An 18866-nucleotide genomic window follows, 5' to 3' on the forward strand; every position below is an offset into this window, starting at 1 on the left:
TCACCTTCTCAAAGAACTCTATAAATACATAAATACAGGCATCGGTCGAGCACACGGCGGATAATACTACAGTAGCGAAGATGTGTGAAGAGATCAGTTCTGTCTGTAAGAGGGTCATTCAGGAGCCTGGTTATACAGCAGGGAAAGAAGCTGTTATTGAGACTGTTGAAGCTTGTTCTCAGACTTTTGTATCTCCTCCCCAATGGAAGAAGTTAGAAGAGGGAATAACCCGTGACGGGTCTTTGATTATGCCGCCTGCTTTCCCAAGGCAGCAGGAGCTGTACACTGAATCAATGGATGGGAGGCGGGTTTGTGTGATGGATTTGGCTGTGTTTGCGATTCTTTGTAGTTTCTTAGTCTTGGGCCGAGCAGTTGCCTGCCAGGCTGTGATGATTTCTATGGTGCATCTGTAAAAATTAGTAATGTGGACATGCCGAATTTCCTTAGTTTCCTGAGGACGTATAGGCGCTGTTATGTCGTCGTTTCCTGAGGACGTATAGGCGCTGTTGTGTCGCCTTGGTCGTAGCGTCAATGTCGGTGGACCAGGACAGATTGTTGGTGATGTGCACACCTAGGAATCTAAAGCTGTCGACCATCTCCACCGTGGCACCCTTGATGCAGAAAGGGGTGTGTACAATACTTTGCTTCCTGAAATGCAGCTTTTTAGTTTTGTTGACGTTGAGGGAGAGATTGTTGTCGTTGCTCCATGTCACTAGATTTTCTATCTTCCTCCTGTACTCTTGACTCATTGTGCGAGATACGATCTGCTGCGGTCGTGTCATCAGCAAACTTGTAGATGTAGTTGGAGCCACGTTTTGCCACACACTGTGTGTCTGTGTGCGTGTGTGTGTGTCTGCGTGTGTGTGTGTGTAGGGAGTAGAGGAGGGGGCTAAGTATGCAGCGATGCGGGGCCCCGGTATTGAGGAACTATCGTGGAGGAGGTGTTGTTTATCTTTACTGATTGTGGTCTATGGGTCAGGAAGTCAAGGATCCAGTTGCAGAGGGAGGAGCCAATTCCTAGCGTTTGGAGTTTTGATGTGAGCTTGGTTAGCATTATGGTGTTGAAGGCAGAGCTGTAGTCAATGAATAGTAGTCTGACTTGGGAGTCGCTCCAGGGATGAGTGTAGGGCCAGGGAGATGTCGCCCGCTGTGGACAGGTTGTGGCAGTATGCGAATTGCAGGGATCAAGGCATTCTGGGTGTATGGAGTTGATGTGTCTCGTGACCAATGTCTCAAAGCACTTCATAATGATAGATTTCAAGGCCACCGGACGGTAGTTGTTGAGGCAAATTGCGTGGTGGTTCTTTGGCATCGGTATGATGGCGGTCTTCTTGAAGCAGGTGGAAACTTTGGAACAGAGCAGGGAGAGGTTGAAATGTCAATGAACACACCCACCAGTTGATTCACGCAGGATCTTAGTGCACAATGTTATGGGCGAGGTGTTTTCAGAACCCCCAAATGTATCATGGAGTTCAACCAACCTCTCCCTTTAATGGATTGTTGCTTTTCCAGCACACGGCTTGTTCTCCAGGTGTGATATTACAATTATGGGCACGTGGGTTTTTAAACACGACACAATGTTTATTCAACTTTTTTTTAATAAATATTTTATTGAAAATTTTTGGTCAACCAACACAGTACATTGTGCACCCTTTACACAATATTATAACAACACAAATAACAATGACCTATTTTATAAACAAAAAATGAATAAATAATAAATAACAAAAATGAAAACTAACCCTAATTAGCAACTGCCTTATCACAAGTAACACTCTCCAAAAATATAATTTAACAGTCCAATATATAATTATCTGTAGCAACGACCTATACATATTATACAGTATATATTAACAACCCTGAGAGTCCTTCTGGTTCCTCCTCTTTCCCCCCCCCGGATCCTGGGCTGCTGCTGCTGCCTTCTTTTTTCCATTCCATCTATCTATCTGCGAGGTATTCGACGAACGGTTGCCACCGCCTGGTGAACCCTTGAGCCGACCCCCTTAGAACGAACTTAATCCGCTCTAGCTTTATAAACCCTGCCATGTCATTTATCCAGGTCTCCACCCCCGGGGGCTTGGCTTCTTTCCACATTAACAATATCCTGCGCCGGGCTACTAGGGACGCAAAGGCCAAAACATCGGCCTCTCTCGCCTCCTGCACTCCCGGCTCTTGTGCAACCCCAAATATAGCCAACCCCCAGCTTGGTTCGACCCGGACCCCCACTACTTTTGAAAGCACCTTTGTCACCCCCATCCAAAACCCCTGTAGTGCCGGGCATGACCAAAACATATGGGTATGATTCGCTGGGCTTCTCGAGCACCTCGCACACCTATCCTCCACCCCAAAAAATTTACTGAGCCGTGCTCCAGTCATATGCGCCCTGTGTAATACCTTAAACTGAATCAGGCTTAGCCTGGCACACGAGGACGACGAGTTTACCCTGCTTAGGGCATCTGCCCACAGCCCCTCCTCGATCTCCTCCCCCAGCACTTCTTCCCATTTCCCTTTTAGTTCATCTACCATAGTCTCCCCTTCGTCCCTCATTTCCCTATATATATCTGACACCTTGCCATCCCCCACCCGTGTCTTTGAGATAACTCTGTCCTGCACCTCTTGTGTCGGGAGCTGCGGGAATTCCCTCACCTGTTGCCTCGCAAAAGCCCTCAGTTGCATATACCTGAATGCATTCCCTTGGGGCAACCCATATTTCTCGGTCAGCGCTCCCAGACTCGCGAACTTCCCATCCACAAACAGATCTTTCAGTTGCGTTATTCCTGCTCTTTGCCACATTCCATATCCCCCATCCATTCCCCCCGGGGCAAACCTATGGTTGTTTCTTATCGGGGACCCCCCCAAGGCTCCAGTCTTTCCCCTATGCCATCTCCACTGTCCCCAAATCTTCAGTGTAGCCACCACCACCGGGCTTGTGGTGTAGTTCCTCGGTGAGAACGGCAATGGGGCTGTCACCATAGCCTGTAGGCTAGTCCCCCTACAGGACGCCCTCTCTAATCTCTTCCACGCCGCTCCCTCCTCCTCTCCCATCCACTTACTCACCATTGAAATATTAGCGGCCCAATAATACTCACTTAGGCTTGGTAGTGCCAGCCCCCCCCTATCCCTGCTACGCTGTAAGAATCCCTTCCTCACTCTCGGGGTCTTCCCGGCCCACACAAAACCCATGATGCTCTTTTCAATCCTTTTATAAAAAAAAAAAGCCTTCGTGATCACCACCGGGAGGCACTGAAACACAAAGAGGAATCTCGGGAGGACCACCATCTTAACCGCCTGCACCCTCCCTGCCAGTGACAGGGATACCATATCCCATCTCTTGAAATCCTCCTCCATTTGTTCCACCAACCGCGTTAAATTTAACCTATGCAATGTGCCCCAATTCTTGGCTATCTGGATCCCCAGGTAACGAAAGTCCCTTGTTACCTTCCTCAACGGTAGGTCCTCTATTTCTCTACTCTGCTCCCCTGGATGCACCACAAACAACTCACTTTTCCCCATGTTCAATTTGTACCCTGAAAAATCCCCAAACTCCCCAAGTATCCGCATTATTTCTGGCATCCCCTCCGCCGGGTCTGCCACGTATAGTAGCAAATCGTCCGCATACAAAGATACCCGGTGTTCTTCTCCTCCTCTAAGTACTCCTCTCCACTTCTTGGAACCCCTCAACGCTATCGCCAGGGGCTCAATCGCCAGTGCAAACAATAATGGGGACAGAGGGCATCCCTGCCTTGTCCCTCTATGGAGCCGAAAATATGCAGATCCCCGTCCGTTCGTGACCACGCTCGCCATCGGGGCCCTATACAACAGCTGCACCCATCCAACATACCCCTCTCCAAAACCAAATCTCCTCAACACCTCCCACAAATAATCCCACTCCACTCTATCAAATGCTTTCTCGGCATCCATCGCCACTACTATCTCCGTTTCCCCCTCTGGTGGGGCCATCATCATTACCCCTAACAGCCTCCGTATATTCGTGTTCAGCTGTCTCCCCTTCACAAACCCAGTTTGGTCCTCGTGGACCACCCCTGGGACACATTCCTATATTCTCATTGCCATTACCTTGGCCAGGATCTTGGCATCTACATTTAGGAGGGAAATAGGTCTATAGGACATGTGGGTCCTTTTCCTTCTTTAAGAGAAGCGATATCGTTGCTTCAGACATAGTCGGGGGCAGTTGTCCCCTTTCCTTTGCCTCATTAAAGGTCCTCGTCAATACCGGGGCGAGCAAGTCCACATATTTTCTATAGAATTCGACTGGGAATCCATCCGGTCCCGGGGCCTTTCCCGCCTGCATGCTCCTAATTCCTTTCACCACTTCTTCTACCTCGATCTGTGCTCCCAGTCCCACCCTTTCCTGCTCTTCCATCTTGGGAAATTCCAGCCGATCCAAGAAGCCCATCATTCTCTCCCTCCCGGGGGTTGAGCTTCATATAATCTTTTATAAAATGTCTTGAACACTCCATTCACTCTCTCCGCTCCCCGCTCCATCTCTCCTTCCTCATCCCTCACTCCCCCTATTTCCCTCGCTGCTCCCCTTTTCCTCAATTGGTGTGCCAGCAACCTGCTCGCCTTCTCCCCATATTCGTACTGTACACCCTGTGCCTTCCTCCATTGTGCCTCTGCAGTGCCCGTAGTCAGCAAGTCAAATTCTACATGTAGCCTTTGCCTTTCCCTGTACAGTCCCTCCTCTGGTGCTTCCGCATATTGTCTGTCCACCCTCAAATGTTCTTGCAGCAACCGCTCCCGTTCCTTACTCTCCTGCTTCCCTTTATGTGCCCTTATTGATATCAGCTCCCCTCTAACCACCGCCTTCAACGCCTCCCAGACCACTCCCACCTGGACCTCCCCATTATCATTGAGTTCCAAGTACTTTTCAATGCACCCCCTCACCCTTAGACACACCCCCTCATCTGCCATTAGTCCCATGTCCATTCTCCAGGTTGGGCGCCCTCCTGTTTCCTCCCCTATCTCCAAGTCTACCCAGTGTGGAGCGTGATCCGAAATGGCTATAGCCGTATACTCCGTTCCCCTCACCTTCGGGATCAACGCCCTTCCCAGCACTAAAAAGTCTATTCGCGAGTAGACTTTATGGACATAGGAGAAAAACGAGAACTCCTTACTCCTAGGTCTGCTAAATCTCCACTGGTCTACACCTCCCGTCTGCTCCATAAAATCTTTAAGTACCTTGGCTGCTGCTGGCCTCCTTCCAGTCCTGGACTTCGACCTATCCAGCCCTGGTTCCAACACCGTATTAAAATCTCCCCCCATTATCAGCTTTCCCATCTCTAGGTCCGGAATGCGTCCTAGCATCCGCCTCATAAAATTGGCATCATCCCAGTTCGGGGCATATACGTTTACCAAAACCACCGTCTCCCCCTGTAGTTTGCCACTCACCATCACGTATCTGCCCCCGTTATCCGCCACTATAGTCTTTGCCTCAAACATTACCCGCTTCCCCACTAATATAGCTACCCCCCTGTTTTTCGCATCTAGCCCCGAATGGAACACCTGCCCCACCCATCCTTTGCGTAGCCTAACCTGGTCTATCAGTTTCAGGTGCGTTTCCTGTAACATAACCACATCTGCCTTAAGTTTCTTAAGGTGTGCGAGTACCCGTGCCCTCTTTATCGGCCCGTTCAGCCCTCTCACGTTCCACGTGATCAGCCGGGTTGTTGGGCTTCCTACCACCCCCCCTTGTCGATTAGCCATCCCCTTTTTCCAGCTCCTCACCCAGTTCCCACGCAGCTGTATCTCCCCCAGGCGGTGCCCCCCCGCCCATCCCCTCCCATACCAGCTCCCCCCTCTCCCCAGCAGCAGCAACCCAGTAATTCCCCCCTCCCACCCCCCCCCCCCCCCCCGCTAGATCCCCCGCTAGCATAATTACTCCCCCCATGTTGCTCCCAGAAATCAGCAAACTCTGGCCGACCTCGGCTTCCCCCCGTGACCTCGGCTCGCACCGTGCGACGCCCCCTCCTTCCTGCTTCTCTATTCCCGCCATGATTATCATAGCGCGGGAACCAAGCCCGCGCTTCTCCCTTGGCCCCGCCCCCAATGGCCAATGCCCCATCTCCTCTCCCCCCCCCCCCCCCCCCCCCCCATCACCACCTGTGGAAGAGAGAAAAGTTACCACATCGCAGGATTAGTACATAAAACTCCTCTTTCCCCCCTTTTTAACCCCCCTCTTCGCCCCCCACATTCGCCCCACCACTTTGTTCAAACGTTCTTTTTAATAACCCGCTCATTCCAGTTTTTCTTCCACAATAAAAGTCCCCGCTTTATCCGCCGTCTCAAAGTAGTGGTGCCTCCCTCGATATGCGACCCACAGTCTTGCCGGTTGCAGCATTCCAAATTTTATCTTCTTTTTATGAAGCACCGCCTTGGCCCGATTAAAGCTCGCCCTCCTTCTCGCCACCTCCGCACTCCAATCTTGATAAACGCGGATCACCGCGTTCTCCCATTTACTGCTCCGAGTTTTCTTTGCCCATCTAAGGACCATTTCTCTATCCTTAAAATGGAGGAATCTCACCACTATGGCTCTGGGAATTTCTCCTGCTCTCGGTCCTCGCGCCATCACTCGGTATGCTCCCTCCACCTCCAACGGACCCGCCAGGGCCTCCGCTCCCATTAACGAGTGCAGCATCGTGCTCACATGTGCCCCGACGTCCGCTCCCTCCGCACCTTCAGGAAGACCAAGAATCCTCAGGTTGTTCCTCCTTGCGTTGTTCTCCAGTGCCTCCAACCTTTCCACACATCGTTTCTGATGTGCCTCATGCGTCTCCGTCTTCACCACCAGGCCCTGTATGTCGTCCTCATTCTCGGCTGCCTTTGCCTTCACGACCCGAAGCTCCCGCTCCTGGGTCTTTTGTTCCTCCTTTAGCCCTTCGATCGCCTGTAGTATCGGGGCCAACAGCTCTTTCTTCATTTCCATTTTGAGCTCTTCCACACAGCATTTCAAGAACTCTTGTTGTTCAGGGCCCCATGTTAAACTGCCACCTTCCGACGCCATCTTGGTTTTTGCTTGCCTTCCTTGCCGCTGTTCTGAAGGATCCACTGCAATCCGGCCACTTTCTCCTTTTTTCATCCGTATCCAGGGGGGATTCCCTTCTGGTTTACCGCACAGTGTTTTTAGCCGTCAAAATTGCCGTTGGGGCTCCTATCAAGAGCCCAAAAGTCCGTTTCACCGGGAGCTGCCGAAACGTGCGACTCAGCTGGTCATCGCCGCACCCCGAAGTCCATGTTTATTCAACTTAACCTCTTAAATAAACATTGGATCTCTTAACACCCCTTACTTCAAAGATAACCCCGAAAACATTACAACACTTCAGTTATTCCTTTCAACATCCAAGAGAGACTTAACACCTTTAAACAGAAACACATCAGATTAAAGGCTTTACTATTATGAGTTTAAATCACCCAAATGATCCAGAGATAGTCTTTCATGGCAGAGGTCACAGCAGATCCAGCTCACTGCAAACACAGACACACACCCAGCTCTTTTCCTCAAAACTGAAACTACAAAATGGCTGAACTGAGCTCGGCTCCACCCACTCTCTGACATCACTGTTTTCTTAAAGGTACATTGCTTAGACATCCATTTCTTAAAGGTACTCTCACATGACAACAACCAGGGACTCCGTCAGGACCCAGGACTCTCCGAGGGTTCACTTTCAAGAAGGCCAACCTGACGGAAGCTGTGACGATAGGTATGGCTGTGTCCGAGGCTGCTGGGGCAGTTGACAGAGGTTTGATAGTTTCCTGCTCAAACCGAGCATCGGATGCATTGAGGGGAGGGGTGCGCTGCTGCCAGAGATTCTACTCTGCTTTGCTTTGTAGCCCATTATGTTGTTTAAGCCTTGCCACAACCGTTGCTGAGAACTCCACCCTAAACTTTCCTCCAGAGCGAAAAACATGCATTAACCATTGCTCTTGTTTTGGTCACTCAGTCCTTCTTGTATCCTTTAAAATATAGAAGGCTATTTTAATCAAACAGTTGATTATAGTTGCAGTTTTTCTTTTTGCTTTTTAAAATTACAGTCATTAGAATTGTGGAAATACGAATGATTCCTTGTATGTCTCAATTAATGTCTCAGAATTCAGTGAATGATTTCATAGATTATCATGGAATTTACAGTGCAGAAGGAGGACATTCGGCCCATCGAGTCTGCACCGGCTCTTGGAAAGAGCACCCTACCCAAGGTCAACACCTCCACCCTATCCCCATAACCCAGTAACCCCACCCAACACTAAGGGCAATTTTGGACACTAATGGCAATTTATCATGGCCAATCCACCTAACCTGCACATCTTTGGACTGTGGGAGGAAACCAGAGCACCCGGAGGAAACCCACGCACACACAGGGAGGATGTGCAGACTCCGCACAGACAGTGACCCAAGCGGGAATCGTACCTGGGACCCTGGAGCTGTGAAGCAATTATGCTATCCACAATGCTACCGTGCTGCCCTTCCATGTGACATGCTGTTTGTCAGGTTTTTTGATCACTGATTATTTCAGGATTTTTTATTGGGGCAATATGTGCTCAAGTGTTTAGGTAACTTGTTTTTCATTCCAGTTTTTTGATCTGAACTCCAGCGCTACATTATCTTCAATGGAGGTAATCGAAGGTGTTGATGTTATACTGAATCAAGCTGAATGTGATGTCAACAAAGAACTTGAAATTTCAGCCACAGTAAGTTTCCACCCAGTGTTACATTTTGAAGAATTTTTGTGACAAGAATGAAATCTACATATAGCTGTTTGTTATTCACTTTGATTTTAGAGGAGATTTTGTTTTGTGGCATATTATTTTGTTTCCAGCTGGAGCATGTTTGATTAAATATTTTTGACTAGCATGCCAAGAACTATTTTTTGAGCTGGGAATGGGAAAAATCTTTTGCACATGGTGTTGATGTCTGTCAGTCTTGATTAGGCATATGTTCAAACTGTTTAGATGTGATTTGAGCAGTATGCTCCGTTGAAATTCAGAATATCTAGGAGCAGCACAGTGGTTAGCACTGCTGCCTCACGGCGCTCAAGACCTGGGTGCGATCCTGGCCCTGGGTCACTGTCGGTGTGGAGTTTGCACATTCTCCGCTTATTTGCGTGGGTCCCAGCCCCACAACCCAACAAGATGTGCAGGGTAGGTGAATTGGGTACGCCAAATTGCCCCTTAATTGGAGGGAAAAAAAGATTGGGCACTCTAAATTTATTTTTTTTAAGAGAAGAAATTCAGAATATCTTCCCAGCGTTGCTGAACCTGTCTCAGACTGAGTTGGCATCAGGTGGTTAGAGAACCAACAAGAGGGAAAAAAACTTGATTTTGTCTTCACCAGTCTACCTGTTGCCGATGTATCTTTCCATGACGATATTGGTAGGAGTGGTCATTGTATTGTCCTTTTAGAAGTTGCATCTTCACACTGAGAACACCTTCCATCGTTGTGTGGCACTACTGCTGTGCTAATTGGGATAGTTTCAGAATAGATCAACCAGCTCAGAACTAGCCATCCATAAAACGCTGTGGGCCATTGTCAGCAGCAGCGTTGTATTCAACTACAAATTATAACCTCATGGGTCAGTATATCCCTCACTCTGCCATTACCATCCAGCCAGGGGACGGCTCTTGGTTTAGTGAGGAGTGTAGATGGGCATGCCAAAATAGCACCAAGCATATGTAAAAAATATATATTATGTGCCAACCACGTGAAGTTACAACACAACTGCTTACATATTGCACAGAGATAAGCCATCTCAGAACCAATGAATTGGACCGGAGTTCTGCCAACCTCTGCCACATCCAGTCCTGAAAAGTGGTGGACAATTAAATAACTAAGTGGAAGAGGCTCCAAAAACATCCCCATCCTACATGAGGGATCCCAACACCTCAGTACAAAAGATAGATTTGAGGTGTCTGTAACTATCATCAGCTGGAAGTGCTGCGTGGATGATCCACCTCCAACTCCTGAGGTGCCAGTCTCAACCCAATTTGATCGACTACAAGTGATGTGGAGAAATGGCTGAGAGCACTGGATACAGCAAAACCTATTGGTCCTGACAATATCCTGTCTGTCATACTGCATCTCTAACCAGGCTGTTCCAGTTAATTTCCAACACTGGCACCTACCTGACAATGTGGAAAATTACCCAGGTATACCTGCCCACAAAAAGCTGGATAAATCTAATCTGACCAGTTTTGCCCCATCAACCTACTCTATCCGCAGCAAAGTGGTGCAAAGATACCATCAATAATGTTATCCATGACACTTGCTGAGCAATAATCTGCTCACTGACGCTCAGTTTGGGTTCTACCAGGCCATTTCTCTCCAGATCTCATTGAAGCCTTGATTTAAACATCGACAAACTAGCTGAATTCCAGAGGTGAATTGACAGTGACTACCCTTTACTTTACATCAAGACGGTATTTGATGGAGTGTGGCAAAAAGATGCCTCAGCTAAGTTGAAGTTGATAAGAATTGGGCAGGGGGGCAACTCTCCACTGATTGGAGTCATACCTTGCAAAAATAAAGATGGTTGTGGTGGTCGGAGGCTAAAGATCTGAACCCAAGACCTTGCTGCAGGAATTCATTTGAAAAAAAAATAAAATTATTCCGCCATTTGCATAAACAAACAACAAACGGAACAAATGAAAGCAGAAGTGAAATTATACAGCATAATAAATATCCAATACCCCCCCCCCCCCCCCCATTTTCCAGTTCTGCCTTCCCCATTAATCTCCCCCTTTCCCCTCTGCTTGACCCCTCAATCCTCCTTAAAGAAATCAATGAACGGCTTCCACCTTCAAGCGAACCCATCGACCGACCGCCTCAGGACGAACTTGACCTTCTCCAGCCTCAGGATTTCTGCCAGGTCGTTCACCCACACCCCTGCTTTGGGCGGCTGAGTCCCTCCACCCAAGCAAACTCCGTCTTCGGGCTATCGGCGAGGCAAAGGCCAAAACATCGCCCCCATGACTCCCAGATCTTCCAACATCCCAAATATCTGGGGCTGTTTAGCACAGGGCTAAATCGTTGGCTTTGAAAGCAGACTAAGGCAGGCCAGCAGCACGGTTCAATTCCAATACCAGCCTCCCCGAACAGGCGCTGGAATGTGGCGACTAGGGGCTTTTCACAGTAACTTCATTTGAAGCCTACTTGTGACAATAAGCAAATTTCATTTCATTCATTTTCATATCACTATGTCTGGGCCACCTTCACCCACAATATCTTGGACATTATGTCTGCATCCTCTGCCAGAGCCCCTTCCGTTTCGGACATGCCCATGTTTCACACGCCTCCCCGTGCACTGCCCACACCTATCCTCTCCTCCCTCGAAGAACCTACTCATCCTTGTCACCGTAATATGCGCCCTGTGGACTACTTTGAACTGAATAAGACTGAGCTTTGCACATGGCGAGGACGCATTCATCCTCTGCAGAGCCTCCTCCCACGTCCCGGCCTCCACTTCCCGCCCCCCTAAAGCTCTTTCTCCCACTTCCGTTTAATGTCTCCCATCGGGACCCCCTCCCAATCCATCAGCTCCTTGTAGACTTCAGACAATTTCCCCTCCCTCGACAACATCTTATCTTGCAGCCCCAAGGGTGGCAACCTGGGAAAGGAGGGCACCTCGCTCCTCATGAAATCCCAGACCTGCAAGTGCCTAAAACCATTCCCCCTGGGCAGATCATTCTTCCTCCAGGTCCTCTAATTTCGCAAAGCTGCCCCCCACAAACGGGTCACCGAATCGCTCCATGCCTGCCTGCCGCCACCCCTGAATCCTCACATTTCAGCAGCGCACCCCCCCCCCCCGAGTGCAAACCTATGATTATCACAGATCGGTGCCCAAACCGAGCCCCCCTCTGGGCTCACAAAGTACCGGCGAGAACGGCAGAGGCCCTTAACGATGCCCTTGAACTCTTTCCCCTACAAGAAACTGTCTCCATCTGCACCCATTCCGACCTCTCCCCCACTACCTATTTCCTGACCATAGCAAGATTTGCTGCCCAGTAGTAATTAATTATATTCAGCAGCGCCAACTTCCCCGCTCCAAAAAAGCCCTTCTGATTCGCGGGGTCTTCCCCGCCCATACAAACCCCGAGATCAACGCATTAACCGTCTTAAAGAATGACTTTGGGACAAAGACCGGGAAGTTCTGAAATATAAACAGGAACCTTGGCAGCCGATCATCTTCACTGTCTGCACCCGTCCCGCTAACGACAGTGGCAGCACATCCCACCTCTTAAAATTCCCTTCATCTGCTCCACCAGCTGAGTCAAATTTAACTTGTGTAGCTGCATCCAACCCCACGTCACCTGAATGCCCAAGGATCTAAAGCTTGCCCCCACCACCTTGAACGGCAGCTCCCCCAACCTCCTCTCCTGGCCTCCGGTCTCCATCGGGAACACCTCACTTTTTCCCATGTTCAACTTATACCCGGAGAACCAACCACATGTCCTCCAAAATCCCATAATGCTGCCAATGCCTCCCAATGGGTCCGAAATATATAACGGGTCGTCCGCGTACAACAAAATCCTGTGCTCAACGCCCCCCAAACACAATCCCCCTCCAGTCCCTCAACACCCTAAGCGCCATTGCCAGTGGCTCTATAGCCAAGTCAAAAAGCAACGGGGAGAGCAGGCACCCCTGCTTTGTCCCACGGTGCAACCCAAAATGTCCTGCGTTCACCTGGTTCGTCCACACACTTGCGACCTGTGCCTTGTTCAGCAACCGGACCCAGACCACAAACTCCTGCCCAAACCCAAGCCACCCGTACCTCCCACAGATGTTCCCACTCCACCCAGTCGAAAGCCTTCTCTGCGTACATCGCCACTTCCACTTCCTGCCCCTCCTGGGGCATTATAACGACATTAAGCCACCTCCTCACATTTGCTGTCAACTGTCTCCCTTTCACAAACCCCGCTTGGTCCTCGCCTATCACCCCCGGGACACCGTCCTCAATTCGCGAAGCCAATACCTTCGCCAACAACTTAGCGTCCACATTCAACAACTTTATCGGATCCACACTGCTCCAGATCCTTTTTTCGATATCCGGATGATGGATGCTTGCAACAGTGTAGGGAGTAGTTCCCCTTCTCCCTAGCCTCGTCAGCCCAAACTTTTTATAAAACTCCACGGTGAACCCATCCCGTCCCAGGGCCTTCCCTGACTGCATCGCCCCCACATTCTCCATCACATTGCTCAACCCAATAGGGGCCCCCAAATCCTGGACCAACTCTTCATCCACCCTGGGAAACTCCAACCCATCCAGAAACCGCCGTATTCCCCCCCTCCACCATCAGTATTCCAGCATTTTGGCCACATAAATGCTTCGGGCATCCCCACAATCCACACATTTTGCCTTCTGGAGCGGTTCTCTAGATCCTCCACCTTCTCCTTCAGCCTCTTTTGGGTCTCCTGCATTACCCCCACCTCAGCCACCAACGAGGCGAACTGCTCCTCGTGCTCCCTCACTTTCTGGGTCGCCTGGCCCTGGAAGTCCAGCCTCTGCTCCACCTGGTCAATCCCTGCTTTGAGCAGTTCTACCACCGTGGCCAGGTCCTCCAGGGCTCTCCTCTGCTGGCTGAAATTGTCATGTAAAAAGTCCACCAGCTGCTCAGTTGACCATTGGCTGGGCAGAACAGGCCTTTTGCCCTCCGCCATCTTAACCTGTGGCGCAGAAGACTCTCCTGCTCCAACAACTCCCTTCTTCTTGACCCACTCCTCGTTCATGGATCCATCCACCAGCCACAACAGAGGAGTTGCACCTTCTCCTGGCACTCCTACACCTCTTTCCACTGCTCAGACGGGGAAAGGACCAGAAAATTCCACCTTGAGCGGGAGCCACCAAATGTGCGATCCTCACTCCATGGCCACAGGAAGTCTGCTGCAGGAATTCGTACGGGTAGTAGTGTCCTAAGTCCTGTCATCCTCAGCAACTTCACAATACATTTCACTCCAACTTAAGGTCAGAAGTGGGGATGTTCTTTGATTGCAGTGTTTAATACCACTTGTGATTCCTCGGGTACTGAATCAGTCTGTGCCCATATGCAGCAAGACTTGGACAATATTCAGGTTCGGGCTGATAAATGGCAAGTCACATTTGTTCTACACAAGTGCCAGGAAATAATCATCTCTAACAACAGCGAATCTGATCATGTTCCTTTCCTTTAATATTCAACAACATTACTATCGCTCACTTCACTACCATTATCATTCTGGGGTTACCACAGAAACTTAACTGGACCAGTCATATAAATACTGTGGCTACAAGAGGAAGTCAGATACTGGTAATTCCACAGTAAGTACCTCTCCTCCTGACTCCATAAAGCTTGTATACCATCTAATGCTGCAATGCTGTCCACTTGCCTGGATGAGTGCAGCTCCAACAACACTCTGGAAGCTTGATTGATCAATACCCCATCCACCACCTCCGCACCATGTCAGCTATGTGTACTGTGCAAGTCACCAAGGCTCCTTTGGTAGCACCTTCCAAATCCATGGTTTCTGCTGCCTAGAAAGACCAGGGCAACAGACAGCTGGAAACATCACTTGGCAGGTTCCCCACCAGTCGAAAACTAACCTGACTTGAAAATATATCGCCATTCCTTTGTTGCTGTGTCATGTACCTCCCTCCTTATTGGCAGTGCGGGTGTACTTAGACCATCTGCAGTGCTTCAAGAAAATGGCTCACCACAATCTTTTCAAGGGCTTTTGTGATGGGCAATAAATGCTGGCCTTGCCAGCGTTGCTCATAGCCCAAGAATTATTTTTTTTAAAGTTTTTTTTGGTGAATTAAGGGTTGTTTTGTCCTGTGCAATCTAGGACCTGAATTGTGAATTCCCAGTCTTACTTCAGTTAGGACCCTTATGACCATTTAGTGATGAGGTTTTGGTCCAACCAGTTTGGGCTGAATTGTTGCAGAATTTGAGGGGTGAAAGGGCTAACTAACTGTAATCCAATTCCTGCTTTAATCCAACTGTTTAATATTCTTTGCAAGCTGTCTGCTAGCTAATACCTGCATTCATTATGTTTATGAACAGATGTATGAATTTAGATTTTGTTTTTGGCTTTGTTTGGGGGAAGTGGATTTTTCGGTCATGGTATGGTAAACTCATAAAATGCAACTTACCTCTTTTTAAAGCAAAAAGATGAAGCTGATATGAAGATAATCCAAAGAGTTTTCATTAAAGTGATGCAGAAGATCAATGAGGAGCAGGACTTCCTTCTAATTGTACAAAATAAATATGCAGCCAGTGTTCGGGTAATTTTATTGTTGTACGCTCAACACCTGACTTAATTTTTTTGTATGTCCATTTTGGTGGTAGTTCCAACTTGGCAATAAATCTATTAAAATGTAATTTACTTAAAGAACTATTTATTCCTCCTTTCAACTACTTAATACTGAAATATGTGGAATGCTTCTGTATCTGTTCATATGGGCACCGTGAAAACATGGGGAGGGGTAATGTGTTATTTCTGCATGCTGCTAATGCTACTATCAGTACACACTAAGTAAACTGTGGGATTTCATGTTTCTGTTCCTACTGTGTAGGGTATTCTATACTGATATGCTAATTATCGATTCTTCTTGCTGTCTGATCACTCTTTAAAAATTCTAATGGGGTTATAAATTAGTCGTAATGATAATTTTGTCGTGTTATCGAATAATCCCTTTTTCTTTTGATTCCTACTAAATATTTCAATGTATATAGTGACAAATGGATTTGTACTTTTACAATTGTCAAGACAGTTTCAGTTTCCAAGAGGGTTATAGACCAGTTGGGTGAGTGGGCAAAAACTTTGAATATAATGTAGGAAAGTGTGAAGTTATGGTAGGAAGAATAAAGAAGCTGAATATTAATTTTAAATGGAGAAAGACTGCAGAAAGCTGTAGCACTGAGGAATTTGGGGGTCCTTGTGCATATATCACAAAAAGCTAGCATACAAGTTCAGCAGATAATTGGGGAGGCAAATGGAATGTTGGTCTTTATTTCAAAGGGAATGGAGTATAAAAATAGGGAAGTCCTGCTAAAACTATACAAGGTACTAGTTAGACCACACCTGGAATATTGTGAACAGTTTTGGTCCCCTTATCTAAGAAAAGATGTACTGGCTTTGGTGGCAGTCCAGCGAATGTTCACGAGGTTGATCCCAGGTATGGAGGGATTTTCTTTTGAGGAGAGGTTGAATAGGTTAGTCCTGTATTCATTGGAGTTTAGAAGAGTGAGAGGTGACCTTATTGAGATGTATAGGATTCTTGACAGGATGGATGCAAAGAGGATGTTTCCTCTTGTGGGAGAATCTAGGACCAAAGGGCATAATCTCAGAGTAAGGGATTGCCCATTTAAGACAGGGATAAGGAAGAATATCATCTCGAGTGTAGTGAATGTGTGGAATTCTTTACCACAGAGACTGGGTCGGTGGGTATGTTCACGGCTGTAATGGACATATTTTTAATCAGTAAGGGAATAAAGGGTTATGGAGATAGGGCAGGAAAATGGAGTTGAGGATTGTGTCAGATCAGCCATGATCTCATTGAATGGCGGTGTAGTCCCGATGGACTGAATGGCCTACTTCTGCTCCTAAGACATGTGGTCTGTCTGCTATGTTCATTAGAAAATGTGCTGGTTTCATTTTTGAAATAGTGAGCTCCTATTATTTTATTTCCCTTTGCCCTCCATCCTTTGTAGTTTAAGGAGCAAGTTGGACAATGGCTTAATACTTATCCCAATGTTGGTGATCTGTTGTCAATCAAAAGATCAGTGAAGAATCTTAAAGCTCAATTGAGGTGGAAACTAGTTGAAAAGAACAATCTGGAAGATGTACGTACACATTCTGAATACTTATTAAATGGAGATGTTAGTATATTATGTCTGTCATACTTCATGAGACTCTTTCATAAAATTCTATGTCCTATTTTTATTTATATATAAAAAATTGATGTCTGGCCTGTAAATTGTCCTGTGAGCCCACAAAAAGAAATACTTGAATTTACATTGGTTGTAAAAGGCACAATGTAAAGCACTACATTTTTAAAGTATGGTCACCCGTGTATTGTAGGAAACGCAGCAGCCAATTTGCACACAGCATGTGATCATGACCAAATAAATGTTTTTTTCTTTACTGCTGTTGATTGAGATAACTAGCCTCTAGTACACTTCATATGGTATAAAAATGCTTTTAATTGAAAGCGGGAGTAACAGTAATAGAATAGACGTAAGAAAGAAGTACGTCTGGTTTCTAATTGGCCAGAATACCTGCTGAGTTAAATTTCAGAATGTGGTTGATTTTGAGATTGTTGTGAAGTTACATCCTTCTATTTCTCATCTACAAAATTCTGATGTCTCCCTTTGGGTTTTTGCATTGTAGCCAACCTTACTGTCTTTTGTAAAACAACATAACGTATTCTCACTGCCTTTTATAAAACAACACAATGCATTCTCACTGCCTTTTATAAAACAACACATGCATCCTCACTGCCTTTTATAAAACAACACAACACATCCTCACTACCTTTTCTAAAACAACACAACGCATCCTCATTGACTTTTATAAAACAACACAACGCATCCTCACTGCCTTTTATAAAACACACGCATCCTCATTGCCTTTTATAAAACAACACAACACATCCTCACTGCCTTTTTAAAAACAATACAACGCATCCTCATTGCCTTTTATAAAACAACACAACACATCCTCACTGCCTTTTATAAAACAACACAACGCATCCTCACTGCCTTTTATAAAACAACACAACGCATCCTCACTGCCTTTTATAAAACAATACAACGCATCCTCACTGCCTTTTATAAAACAACACAACACATCCTCACTGCCTTTTATAAAACAATACAACGCATCCTCATTGCCTTTTATAAAACAACACAACACATCCTCACTGCCTTTTATAAAACACAACACATCCTCACTGCCTTTTATAAAACAACACAATGCATCCTCACTGCCTTTTATAAAACAATACAACGCATCCTCACTGCCTTTTATAAAACAACACAACGCATCCTCATTGCCTTTTATAAAACAACACAACGCATCCTCATTGCCTTTTATAAAACAATACAACGCATCCTCACTGCCTTTTATAAAACAACACAACGCATCCTCACTGCCTTTTATAAAACAACACAACGCATCCTCACTGCCTTTTATAAAACAACACAACGCATCCTCACTGCCTTTTATAAAACAACACAACGCATCCTCACTGCCTTTTATAAAACAACACAACGCATCCTCATTGACTTTTATAAAACAACACAATGCATCCTCATTGCCTTTTATAAAACAATACAACGCATCCTCCCTGCCTTTTATAAAACAATACAACGCATCCTCACTGCCTTTTATAAAACAACACAACGCATCCTCACTGCCTTTTATAAAACAACACAACGCATCCTCACTGCCTTTTATAAAACAACACATGCATCCTCATTGCCTTTTATAAAACAACACAACGCATCCTCACTGCCTTTTATAAAACAACACATACATCCTCATTGCCTTTTATAAAACAATACAACGCATCCTCACTGCCTTTTATAAAACAACACAACGCATCCTCACTGCCTTTTATAAAACAACACAACGCATCCTCACTGCCTTTTATAAAACAACACAACGCATCCTCATTGCCTTTTATAAAACAACACAATGCATCCTCACTGCCTTTTATAAAACAACACAACGCATCCTCATTGCCTTTTATAAAACAACACCGCATCCTCATTGCCTTTTATAAAACAACACGACGCATCCTCATTGCCTTTTATAAAACAATACAACGCATCCTCACTGCCTTTTATAAAACAACACAACGCATCCTCACTGCCTT

The 18866-nt window shown here is 46.7% G+C and overlaps 1 protein-coding gene across 1 annotated transcript in view; it reads left to right on the forward strand.

The window, feature by feature from the left end:
* The window catches only part of stk31 (serine/threonine kinase 31), a 228886-nt gene that overhangs the window by 140618 nt on the left and 69402 nt on the right, over positions 1-18866 (forward strand). The window contains 3 exon segments of the mRNA XM_072509268.1: positions 8590-8706; positions 15150-15269; positions 16699-16830. Coding sequence (XP_072365369.1) covers positions 8590-8706; positions 15150-15269; positions 16699-16830 — 369 coding nt within the window.

This window comes from Scyliorhinus torazame, chromosome 6 (assembly GCF_047496885.1).
Source record: "Scyliorhinus torazame isolate Kashiwa2021f chromosome 6, sScyTor2.1, whole genome shotgun sequence".
Classification (NCBI taxonomy): domain Eukaryota; kingdom Metazoa; phylum Chordata; class Chondrichthyes; order Carcharhiniformes; family Scyliorhinidae; genus Scyliorhinus; species Scyliorhinus torazame.